Here is a 12,507-nt window from a genome sequence, read left to right on the forward strand (position 1 = left end):
AATTCCTTCCTAAAGTAATTAAACAGCTGCGTCATCGAAGCGTAACTTTGTCGTTGTGCATGTCGTCCTGCCCAGCATCATTTCTGCTATTAGCACTACCATCACCTGGACCATCGTCTTAGGTCTCTTAACGTTTTGGCATCTATGTTAACAATAGCATACGTGATGTAGGTTGCGATGCTCCTCATAGCCAAGCTTTGAGATATTTAATTTAATTAATTTACTTCAGTAACAATTTAGTATTTCCTTTTTCTTTGCAACTTCCTCAAATTAAAAGGAAAATATATATGTATTTGCTAAAAGCTTATAGACTATATCTTTATAATGCACCTTGCTAAGTATTTAATGGAAAGTAAGTGTATTATATTGCATCGATATTACGTTAAAAAAAAAAAAAGAAAAAAGAAAACTAATATTGAAAAAAAAAAATAATAACTTTTAATATCATTACTTTTTATTCTACGTGGAGATATAAATAACTGATGTGAACTTAAAAGCTTATAAAATAGAAAGAGGTGGACTTTCATGTTGCTGTATCCGAGTTTGCTCGATTCTCGCAGTGGAACAGCTAGTCGACTAAACCGGCATCTCATCGCGCCGTGTAAAATTCAGTGGAGTTACAAAAATGACTAGTTATACGTTACCGTAATAAAATTTAAGAAATAGAAAAAATTTTTTTTTAACGTTTAATCAATAGTTAAGTTTACTGCCAATTAACAGCATATAAACGATGCAATTGACGAGACCGTCTCCGTATGAAAGAGAAAAATATACAGGAAATTAAAAAAAAAAAAAAATAATGAAAAAATAAAAGAAATTAATCCGCTAAGAAGCTCGTTGAATATATGCTAGTTTACTTCAATCGCTGTTTCGTCAAGCCGGAAACATTAAAGTCAAACGCGCTACGTGAAACTTACATGCAATTATGCCCGTACGTACAAGATACGTTTGTGCGAGAGAAAAAGCGTAAAAAGCTGCGCTCGACGTTTAGTGATTCGCTAGTACAAGGCAAGCGTCGGATTAAAAGCGGAATTAATTAACTCACGTGTATACGTGTAATTCACTCGTGTGTGTGTGTGTACACCGGCGTTTGTATGTAGGTAACGTACGTACGTACGCTCGCCGACGCTTTATAACACATCCTTGCCGCGCGTAGTTGCATCGGCGATCGTAACGGACAAAGGAAATTGATCATCCGTTTTATTCGATTTCGTGGTAATACTCGCGTTCGAGCTTTCTTTTATCCGATTATAAATGAATAAAAAAAGTGTTACCGTACACACGGCCCACACTCGATCGACGGGGGATGTGACCGTAGTCGTAAATGCTTTGTAACGTATCTCGGATGAAATTTAGCTGAGAGATTGTATATCTTGAATTTGGTATTATGTATTTCAACGAAAATAGTGATCTGGTCGCTATACAGAAAATATTTAATCATCGCTTTAAATTTATTATTTTCCATAACTTCTTGTAATTAATTTAAAATTAAATAATTAATCTCATTATAATTATTTTATAATTATTTCTATTAACTGCGTTATTTTATTTCTTTTTTTTTTTTTAATTTTATTTTAATTCTGACCGAATTAATATTAACAGTGGTGGCTGTCTCGCCATTAATTATACATAGACACATTTATAAATTTCTATTTAATTATATATTTAAGCTTCCATTGTAAAATGTTAATTAATTTTAACGTTATTTTAGTAATGAATTAATCGTGCATTCTAATGAACACGTAATGTCTCTCACTCTTGGCGTATTTAAGTAGTGCCTATTGTCCGAAAGAACGGGTCCGAAGTAAAAGCTTGCGTAGTTTAAATATGTGTGTAGGAGATTGTATTTTCAAATTTCCGCCGAGACGCCGACGGCAACGTAGGAAGTTAAATCACGTCTGCGATTTAATGACGGCGTTAGGTTCCACCTTTTCGAGCGTGAAAACTAAACGTTTATACGACATTGTTCCTACGTTACCGGGATAGAGAAAACGGCAGCCGTCTTCGCTAATATATTCGGGAGAGATTGCGATTGCCCGGTCGGCGCCCTTCGAAAGCGCTGTAATACACATTGCACGCGAAAAGGAATTACACACGCGCCCTTATTGCGGGGCGCGTGTACTTCGTTTGTATAATTACAAGTTACGAGCGCGCTAATGTTGAATCCTCGCAAGAATCGTGGGAGGAAATCGCGTTCCCGCAGCGACGCGCGTAGGGGATCCTGTAAAAGAGTATGAAAGACATTCCTTTTATCTTCCGCGCCGAGTTCAGTTAACGCGAACGTCAAATACCATGCGGCGGCACCGTTCGTCTACGCATGTGGGTTAAACGGGATTATTACGTCATTAAAGTAAATTTTATTTTTGTCTTTGAGAATCAAAAGACACGGCGGTGCCTCGCGTTAAATATACGCGCTGGCGAGACCGTTTTATCTGTGCTTTAGAGCACAAGGATGTTTGAGCGCGTAAGAGCTAAAAAAAAAAAAGAGAGAGAAAAACCCTTATTTTATTAATAAATCTGAAAGAAAACTCCGCACGGGCCTAGCTTTGTAATTTACTCAGTCAAGAAACTCTATAAGTTATTGTCAAATATAAAAGGGTGAGAAAAAAAAAGGGGTTTGCTTACTGCGCTGTTATTACCGTAGCGACAAATAGCAAAGTTAATTGCTCGCGGCGAAGGAGCTCTCGGTCGGAATTATCAAACGACTATTTCCTCAAGCATTGCAGTTATTCATCAGTTGAGAAGGAAAGGAAACGTAGGATTTTTTTTTTTCCTGAAAGAAAGGCGTTAAATTGAAAGACCAATCATGGAGGAAAAGTGTATGCGAGTGTGCAATTACACACAATTGGTTGATTCGGATTAATCAATTCTTTTTTTACTATGCTGAGTCGCGCGATGGATCGACGTGCTGTACAAAGAAACGTTTCTTTTTCCTATCCCGATGAATAATTATGTAGGAAAGTAAATTTAATGGCGATAGGTATATTAATAAACTAAATTTGATAAAATTCTTTATTAAAAGTATAAACAACTTAAGTAACCACGCATGATACCAGGTTACGATTAATTAACGTTTGATTTATTTATTAATGTGTTACGTCGTTGAAAAAAAAAAGTAACGTGGTGTTTAAAAAAAAGGCCACTCAAAGCTCAGTACTGTTTATATTTTATGATTATACAGATTAACAAATGGCAGTAATAAGATAACTCATTATTCGCTATTTTATTTATTATTTACATAATTAATTTTTTTTCTATTTAATATTAATTAATTATTTTGGTATATCAAGTTAGATAAAATTCTAACAATTTTCATATAGTATACATATAATATAGATTATAAATTTACTACTTTCTACTTCACATTTAGATTCAAGTCGATCGATTTCAAGTTATAATGTTTCGAATAAAAAGATCACTTATTATTTGGTATTTCTCAAAGGCTGCTCTCGTCACGTTTTAGGAATTTCTGCAAAGATGGGTAGTCGCCTCAGCACTAGTGTATAGTAGTTAAAAATAAATTTGGCTGATTAATCGAGTTATTTTATATATGCTGTTACAGGCAGTGTTAAATTTGCCGTCAGTTCTACCTTCGTTATAGTATAATATAAAAGTTTCAGACTGCAGGATTATTAGTATAGTTTTTCGTTTTCCATACGAACACCTAGATCGTATTAGTATTGTCGTACCATGGCGGCATCCATCTGGATGGCGTTCTAGGTCTACCTCGTGTACCCGGTACCGGGACGTCGAGGCTTCTGTCGGTACGTTTTCTGCGCTCGCTACTTCTACCCGACACGCTCTTCGAGGCGTTATCTAGAATTACGAATGGCTGATTGTTAACGCGACGGTCCTGTCTGCTTCTACCAAAACTTGGCGAGTAAGGCCTGGCGACGTTGTCCCGAATTACGCGATCGGTCGAAGGGCTACGCGCTCTTTCGGAAAACTGCTCGTGTCGGCCGAATCCTCGTCGCTCATTGTCGACGTCGCAAACGTGCAGACGATACGTTGGACTAGGAGATCGCGTTCTCGCGACAGTCGTACGATCCGCTAGGTCCAATTGCGTAGGTCTTGGTGCCGCTGCCGCTTGTGATAATCGAGAGCTTCTGAAAACCGCGATTGCATAAAAATTTTTTTAATATGAAAAGCTTTCAAATTTAACGAAGTATTAAATTAAAAAAAAAAAAAAAAAAGAATTATTTCAATCCCGCGTTTTTAAATATCAATAGAGATACCTTCTACTAGCAGGCGGCGGTTTTCCAGTGATACTTTCCTCGTGAATCCTTGTGTCTAGGACACGAAAAGCGTCCTGCGCATTTTTGTCGCATTGCCCGCTCAACCAGAGGCGTTCTTTCCTCGCGCTTGGACTGCAATCTCCTCTACCGTGAGCAGTTCTGAGCTCGTCGCAGCTTTGACGATTGTATCTCGTGCAATAGACGTTTCTGTATTCGGGTTGAAGGTCGAGAGCACCCTCCAGCCGCAGATTAGCCGGCATTTTTAGCGTTTCGACTCTCGGTACGTAACCATAGGGAACATACTGAGATCTCACTTCGCTGGTAGGCTCGTACTCGAATGCACGATACTCCTGATGAATAGGTTTGCCAATACACGCGCTACTGCGACCTGAAGATGACATCACTGTCGGGCGCAGCATCACCGGTGGTTTCCGGTATACAGGTCGATCTCGGGCATGCTCGATGTATTTGGATTGATACTCCGGATCCTGGTCGATCTTTATGGAGAACTTTGAGCGCGATGGCGAAGTCACCTTCGATCCGTCAGCGCGGCCTATCTCGACATCCGGCTTTGCGATTTTCGGTCGTTCACGAGGAAAATCCTAACAATTACACTCTTGATAATTCTATGTAATTCTATATTTTATGCTAGTTTTAACATAACTTTTTTTTTTTTTTTTTATAAATCTAAATCAGTTTTAAGTTTCATATTTACCTTATATGCATCACGATATTCCGGAATTTCGAGTGGTCGACCATTTAGATCTTCCAACTTTGACACTAACATTGTCATCTCTTCGTCTTTTCTTCGCTCCTCCTCTTGACTTTTCATCCATTTACCTTCTTCGTTACTGTCCTTAACCCTTTCGGCCATTTCTTGTGCCTGTTTAACGGAAGGGTGAACGAAATTTTCGGTACTCTCTGTATTTTGGTAGAAATCTCCGTCGACTTTCAGATGCGTTTGAGGTTTCTGCGGCTGCGATTTATCTGCAATATACGCTAATTCTGTAATATCACTCTAAAAGAAAAAGGATAGCGACGAAAAGAGAAAATTTTAAAGAGAAGAATTACATTTTACTAAGTGCATTTTAAATAATAAAAAGTAGAAAAAAAATTGTTTAATTCACAGTTATAAGAAATTAACTCTTAATTTAAGAATTATGAATAAAATTTAAACGTCATAAAACTTGAAAAAAAAAATTTTTGATATTACCTCTCGCACTGTAGTCTTTAAACACTTCGGTGTATTCCGGCACGAAATAAGTATCCCCCTCGAGTTTTAAGTTTGTGCTTCTTCTCAACAATTCTGGTCTTCGCACCCCGACGAACGGTACGTATTTGTCCTGATTTTCCGTTGCCGTTTCCAGCTCACCCTCCATCTTCAGGTGAGTGGGTACACGCATGAGTTCCGGTCGACTGACGTTAAGCCACTCGATAAATTTCTCGCATTTCTCCGTCATAGTCTCCAAATCTCCTTCCATTTTCAAGGACGTAGGTCGGCGTATAAGCGTAGCGCGATGTTGGCCCTCATAAGGCACGTACGCGGAATACGTTTCGGTATCGGTGTAAAAATCACCACCGCATTTCAAACTGGTACCCCTTAACGTAATATAGTGCGACAGTAGATCGTTAGGTCAATAGCTCAAGTGAAGCATTTGTAATGTATTAATTACAATAATAATTTGAAACAATTTTTTTCAATTTCTTTAATCATTTAGAATAATATTTTTTTTACAAATAAATGAGCTACTTAAAAAATTCAAATTAATGCAAAATAATAATCTTGAAATGTTGTATAAATTATTTTTATTTTATGCACTTTTTTTTTAAAAGATTTTAATTATAAGATATAATAAAAATTAATTAATTTTCTTGCCGTTATCGTAAATAATTGACGCTGTTTAACATAAACTGCGGTACTTTGAAATATGTATATACCTGGACCTTATTAAATGTCACAGAGATATCCGACAAAGAGTATAAGAAAGCTAACTTCGTTGCCAATTTAGTTGCATGACAGTCAGTTTTATGCTTCTTCGATTTGTGTAAACTCGCGTGTTTCGGAACAGTTCGATACGATAAATTTACGATTCATGACGGGAAAGATATGTTTTCGCAAAATTACCTAAACGAATAAACCAAATAGAAATTGGATGTCAATCCACGGTATAGCGTAGATATTTTATAGCATTGTCTTTAAAATTTTTTAATTTATGTTTTATCAAAAATTGCATTATCTTTATTAATATGCTACTTTACTTTGATTTTCTCGTATTTGATTTTTTTTTCTTTTATAAAAATATATATACTTGTTAATTATATATTCTTACGCGATAACAAAACGATTTATCTCAATAGCAATTAAGTTTTACCTTCTGAACGAAGGACGTCTGAACAAGGTTTTCAATTGCGGAGTCTCCGTCTCCATTACATTTTCCCCATGAACCATTTCGGAGGTATCATCTTCCTTTTTTTCAGTTGGATCCTCGATCTCAGGTTCGTCCTCTTTAAAATCCAAGCAATACGAAGATTGCGCATTTTCGGGAGTTCCATCTACGTGCAAATAGTCTTCAGGCCAAAAATTTTCCTGTCACAATATACATTTAAACATGAATTAATATTGGCTTAGTAAAATCTTGTCTTTTAATGGATTATAATATATTATTTTAACTATTTTTGTAAAAAGAAAAAAAAAATGTACATTTTATGCAGATACCTTAGATAGCTCTTTAACATTTGCGCCGAACGCGCGTCGATATTCTGAAGCAGAGCACTGAACCACCGACTCCGGATGTGACTGCAGATTATCTTTCGGTCGATTCTGCACGCGTTTCCTTCGGTAGCGAGCCAGCTCGTCGACCGTCAGTTCCTCGAGAAACGGCCATCTCTCCTTAGTCTTGCTCTTACGCCCTTTACTCTTGCCTTTACCGTGCGCTACCTCGGAATCCGAGGTCGACTTGCCGACACCGCGGGTGGAGGATCTTTGCCTGTTCGTAGTTGGACCGGAAAACGACACCGTTTAACAATAATTTTACCTACAAATTTTAAGACAATAATATTCTTATTGTTTTTGCTTTTAAAACAAAATTAGTTTGCCGAGTTTCTTTTTTTTTTTTTTTTTTTTCTTTAGATTTCATGTGTAAGACTTAGTTGACTTAAATCATCTTGACCCGGGCAAATGTTCCGAGCAGGTAGGACGTTTCGCGACATGTCGCGAATGGACAACCCGAGCTTACTGAAGATGACGAGGTACCGAAGTCGCGAATTGTGCTTGTAGAAGGGTGGGCCGGTTAGAACGGCGAGGAGGATAGAGAGGACAGGGAGGACGAGGAACAGGAAGAGAGTGGTACGATGGTACCGTACATACCGTTAAAACGGCTCTCCCTAGACGCGACGAATCGATCTGCAAAATGCGCGGAGCTTGAAAAATAAATCTTATCGAGGCCTAATGGCCCGGGCGCACGTCAATCTTTGCGAAATTATATCGAAGATAAACATGATATGCATAAACTGTCTTTGAAACGTTGCAAATTGGATCATGATCAAAATCATGAGAAAATATTTCAAAAAATTAATAAAAATCAACTTTTGAATAAATCATTAAAATAGCTCCCTGTAAAAAAAATATATATATATATATATATATATTTGACAAAAATAAAAAGATAATGATTAGTGTAATCTCTACGATGATAAGTATAGTCACGTAAATATCTTTTTATTGTTTCATAATTTTTAATTATATTTCCTGACATAAAGTCTGACCTAATAGAAATGTTTGTTCTTCACTTATCGCTTCGAGCATGCATATTATTTATTTTATATTTAAGAAAATGTTAAATAAAGGAAAATAGGACATAATAATCTCCCATGTCACGAAACGAGATTTATGTCTAACACGGTAACGTGGCCGAGCGGTCTAAGGCGCTGGTTTAAGGCACCAGTCTCTCCGGAGACGTGGGTTCGAATCCCACCGTTGCCAGATATTTTGGTCCCAGTTAAAAGAAAACTTTTGCAATTACACGCCAAAAGATTTACACGGTTATTCCTCTTTCTCCCCTTGCGCTTATCCGCGTCGGAAATTTGATAACTCGCCGACAGTTCCGGCCTGGTAGCTCGTTTCGGCGCCGCTTTGCTCGGCGAGTTTGTATCGTTTCTGTTACTTTTTTTTTTCTTTCTCCTCTCTCTCGCTGCTCGTTCGTTCATATACACCCTGGTCGATTCGTAATGCCGAGGTTTCGTTTTGCTCGACCCAATGGCCCCGATTTTAACGTACCCTGCCACCCCGCGCCGACTTTCTCCGCACGACAAATCTGTGCGCGCGGCTAAATTAATGTCCGCGCCGCATGGCCGCACGCACTAGGCGGCAACATGCGATCCGGGGACCGGGTTTTCACCCAGCCGGTCAGTTGTTCTGCGGTCCTCGTGCGTGATTCAATCTAAACGCATTTTACAGAGCGAGGCGGCGGAGGCCCTTGCACGCGAGCTTTCTTCGTCGAAGGAATCCAGGCCGTGGCCATCAAAAGTCTGACCTATCTCGTCCCTTATCGCCACCCCTTTTCAGATCATCGGTGCCCTTCCTCCTTCCCCCCCTCGGCGGAACTCGCGGCCGGATCGAATTAATATTTTCGCCCTCGTTCCTTACTCTATTCATCCCCTAATTCCCTAAAATACTGCATCGCCACGTATACCCGAGGAACACTTTCCCGCCGCGTTTACTCCGCAAAATTAATGCAGCAAACGACACCCGTTCCATCGTTTTAAGCTGTTAGATTGTCTAGGCGTGATCTAACGATCGGGGTAAATGGGATTAATCGGTGGTGATCATTTAGTTGAAAGCACATTTGCAAAGTGCTTGCCACTTATCAAATTGAAAGAGATTCACGAGAGGTATTTTAGGCCGAAATTAAGTTAATGGCCATCGATAATCACAAATAATTATTAATATTACTTATCGCTAGTGGATAGAAACGACGATCTACCCGAGAATATCCTGCGTGCTGTATAAAACATATGACTCCTTAAATATTCGTATATGGAAAACGTATTCTTAAATACAATTTAAAATATCGATAAATAAATTTAAAAATATTGAGAATGCTAGAAATAATACCGCGGTTATTTCCGTCTAGATCTTAAAATATTATCTTACTAAAGAAGGTAAAATATAAAAAAGAAAAATGAGTAAAATGCATTATTTATATAAATAAAAGTTATTTTAATCGCCGATATTTCAATTAATTATTTTTTTTTCTCGCAATTTAATCATATATTTAAATATAAAGTTAAATTATCGACGATCGTGTACAATATACATATGTTATTATCTTTTATTATATTATTTATATATATAATACGGCTCGATTAGATTAATGCCTTACGGATTTGGACTCGTAGCGTTTTACGAAAAGAGCCACGATAACGTGAACGACTAATTGTTTTAAGAAGCCGGGTCAAAGTGTTGATTAAGCGGCGTAACGCGTACGGTTCGATCGAGTGGCAAGAAGCAGCGCGAAATGTTACCTTTTGCCGGGACGGTCGTTTTTGCCCTCGCCCATCGCATCGTCCTACTTAACGATTGCTCCTTCAAGGGATGCGAGGTGACTGCGATCGAAACGCGGGGGTTGTATCGTCTCCAGAACCGGCGTACGCGGTAAACGAAGTAGAGAAAAGGGCGCGAAGGAAGATGTAAGCCGAGTCAGGCCTTCCTTCTGGCGTGACTGGATTTTCGGAGATGTTGATAAGAAGGTGAACCGGTCTGGTACACCTGCGCAGTTGCGGAGGGTTGGTCCGCCCCGCGGCAGGGTGGCGAACAAGTTTCGCGACGCCGATCGAGTTAGGCGAACATATGTGGAACAGTGGCGGCTTGATAAAAGTGACCGATAACAAAACGCAGCTTTCTTTAATTAAGAGGTAGAAAGAGTAAATGATGGGGAGCGCTTTATGATGCTTACTATGTATTAAAAAATACATTAACAATAAAATTAATTCATATTTTATAGAATAATATTTAATTCTCAATTACGATTAAACAAAAATGGTAATTTAATTGTACATCTATATAGATGGTTGAGAAATTTAAAGTAAACCAAATGATAAATATAATATGATACAATGTGTCATATACATATAATATATCTGATTTTACGTCAGTTGACTTCCATCACTATCTTGAAAGGGATGGAGAACCGCGGGTGGTAATAGTGGCGGTTCGTAGCGAATTCCATTGTAACTAAAACTAGCAAATTAGTTATCTTATTTTTCAACTCGATCAATCAAAGAGGGTCTTTAGTTCCGATAAAATCTGTTACGAGCCGCCACCGTAGTTATGTCTTGTGGCGGCATCTTATGGCGCCTTTACACCCCTGTATCTGCTCTCCATAATGACTATAGTCTGTATTGAGAGGACCAAGAGAACTGTCACAATCCAATTTTCAACAATCTTTAATCCAATATTCGGTCCAATCGTGGATATACGTGTTCATACTTGAATTGTCTGTCTAGTCGTGAGTTTTTTTAATCTTATAAAGTACTTTTTTTTTTACTAAAAAAAACTTAAGTCTGTGCATTACGTTAATTTTTTTATAAAACAGGTTAAAATAAAATATATACAAGTGCAGAAAATTCGAGGAAGATGGTGAACGATTTGAAACTGGAATGCTCCTTTAATTCATGGTACCCAATGTTTGTGAAAAAAACATTGGAGGCTAAGATTCTTCACATTCCTGATGAGGTTCTCAAGTATATAGAGCACGATGCATTTATCCTGCCACTTGAAGTGGCAGGATCTTTACCAGAAAATTCAGAATGGGCCGATGGCTCACCAGTCGTATGTGAAGAAGAGGTATATTATTTTTTTAGCCTAGAAAATAATAGTAATATAATTTAACAATTAATATATACGATCACTTTGATGTACAGCAGCGTTATATCTAATAAAGAATCTCTTGTAGGAAGCAGATTATCAACCAACATTCCCTGAATTCAGTCGGCAAATACAGGAAACATTAGATGAATACAATTCAGTGTTTATCAAGACAAATTGGAGTACACCTGAGGTTTTCTATCATATTTGTATAACAATATAACACAGTAGTTTAATTTTGTAATAACTGTTAAATATGATGATATATTTTTTAAGATAAAAATAAATTTACAATATAATTACAATATTTGATGGTAATTCTTGTACAGGATGCCATGTGGGTAGCACCAACAAAGACTCTCAAATGTAATACTCTGGAAGAAGTCTACTTGTTGCTGAAAAGTTCTGACAGAATTGCCAAAGACCTAAATGTTGTAAAATCTTTGAGGGACTCCGAAAACCATCTGCCTTTCTGTCTGGTATTGAAACAATGGCAGGATATTAATCCATGCACGGAATTCCGGTGCTTTGTCATGGACAACGAGCTCATTGGTAATTCGTTTCTCTTTTCCTTTTAACTGTAAAATTTTATTCGGCGTTACAAAATTAATCTCCACGATAACGAATATTTTACGTAGCCATAAGTCAGAGGGATATATCGCAGTATCATTGTTCCAACGAAGTGGAGAAGTATGACATACAAACAGACATCAAAAGTTTATTTTTGGAATACATCAAAGGCAGATTTCCGTTGCGCAACTGTAAGAACGTTTTACTAAAATTAATGACGATATCGAATTATTATAATTAATTCGAGTTCTTTTTCCCGGTAGATTCCTTCGACGTCGTACGACGTAAGAAAGATAAAGTAAAAATAATAGATTTCGGCGCGCTGGATGTGACGTCCACGAAAGGGACGCTTTTCACGTTCGAGGAGTTGCATAGCCACATCAAAGATACGCCAGAGTTTCGTTTCATCGGGGAGGAAATAGGTATTCAGCCAAAGCCTCCGGTGCAGTTTTGTATTCCACAAGAAATCAGCGAATTCTTCCAGTCGAGAGATAATGCTACGTTGATGGACATTATTCAAAGGGTACGTCTTATTAAAATCTAGTAAACTTTAGCGATTTATATCGGCGTCGTCTTTATATCAGCGGCTCAATCGCAGCAACCAACTAAAACTTTGTTACAGGAGGTGGAAAATCAGCGGAAAGAGAATGAAAAAGAAAATGCTGACGTTTCAGAAAGTACTTAATGTATATACAACGTATAATAAACATTTTCCTTATATATGAACATCAGCTGTAACTCGTTTTTACTCACATGCACAAGGAATACAAAACTTAAGAGGGAGTAAGTTATCGTTACACTTTATCTTTCTCAAAGGCTAATATCTAAATAGTAAGT

The 12,507-nt window shown here is 37.7% G+C and overlaps 2 protein-coding genes and 1 non-coding gene across 3 annotated transcripts; 2 read left to right on the plus strand and 1 right to left on the minus strand.

The window, feature by feature from the left end:
- Positions 1-3,019: 3,019 nt before the first annotated feature.
- On the minus strand, positions 3,020-7,254 carry LOC139109408 (uncharacterized; the record flags this gene model as incomplete). The annotated part of the gene is made up of 6 exons (XM_070668460.1): positions 3,020-4,106; positions 4,236-4,837; positions 4,951-5,222; positions 5,449-5,834; positions 6,608-6,822; positions 6,952-7,254. Coding segments are annotated over 6 exons (2,220 nt in total), but the record flags the coding sequence as incomplete, so codon positions are not given.
- An 881-nt stretch (positions 7,255-8,135) lies between these two features.
- Trnal-aag (transfer RNA leucine (anticodon AAG)) lies at positions 8,136-8,217 on the plus strand. Its single transcript has one exon. It is a non-coding gene; the product is annotated as a tRNA-Leu (tRNA).
- Positions 8,218-10,587: 2,370 nt separating this feature from the next.
- Positions 10,588-12,396, plus strand: LOC139109332 (translation initiation factor eIF2 assembly protein). The gene is made up of 7 exons (XM_070668309.1): positions 10,588-10,741; positions 10,829-11,079; positions 11,189-11,293; positions 11,430-11,652; positions 11,739-11,861; positions 11,934-12,193; positions 12,293-12,396. The coding sequence occupies exons 2-7, from the start codon at positions 10,870-10,872 to the stop codon at positions 12,353-12,355; spliced, it is 984 nt and encodes a 327-aa protein (XP_070524410.1). The 5' UTR covers positions 10,588-10,741; positions 10,829-10,869; the 3' UTR covers positions 12,356-12,396.
- The last annotated feature ends 111 nt before the right edge of the window (positions 12,397-12,507 follow it).

This window comes from Cardiocondyla obscurior, linkage group LG17 (assembly GCF_019399895.1).
Source record: "Cardiocondyla obscurior isolate alpha-2009 linkage group LG17, Cobs3.1, whole genome shotgun sequence".
Taxonomy (NCBI): Eukaryota; Metazoa; Arthropoda; class Insecta; order Hymenoptera; family Formicidae; genus Cardiocondyla; species Cardiocondyla obscurior.

Coding starts and splice junctions, on each gene's coding strand:
- LOC139109332 (XM_070668309.1), top strand. CDS start 10,870: ATGGTGAACGATTTGAAACTGGAATGCTCCTTTAATTCATGGTACCCA. Junction 11,294..11,429: donor CAAATTGGAGTACACCTGAG/GTTTTCTATCAT, acceptor ATTCTTGTACAG/GATGCCATGTGGGTAGCACC. Junction 11,862..11,933: donor CAGATTTCCGTTGCGCAACT/GTAAGAACGTTT, acceptor TTTTCCCGGTAG/ATTCCTTCGACGTCGTACGA.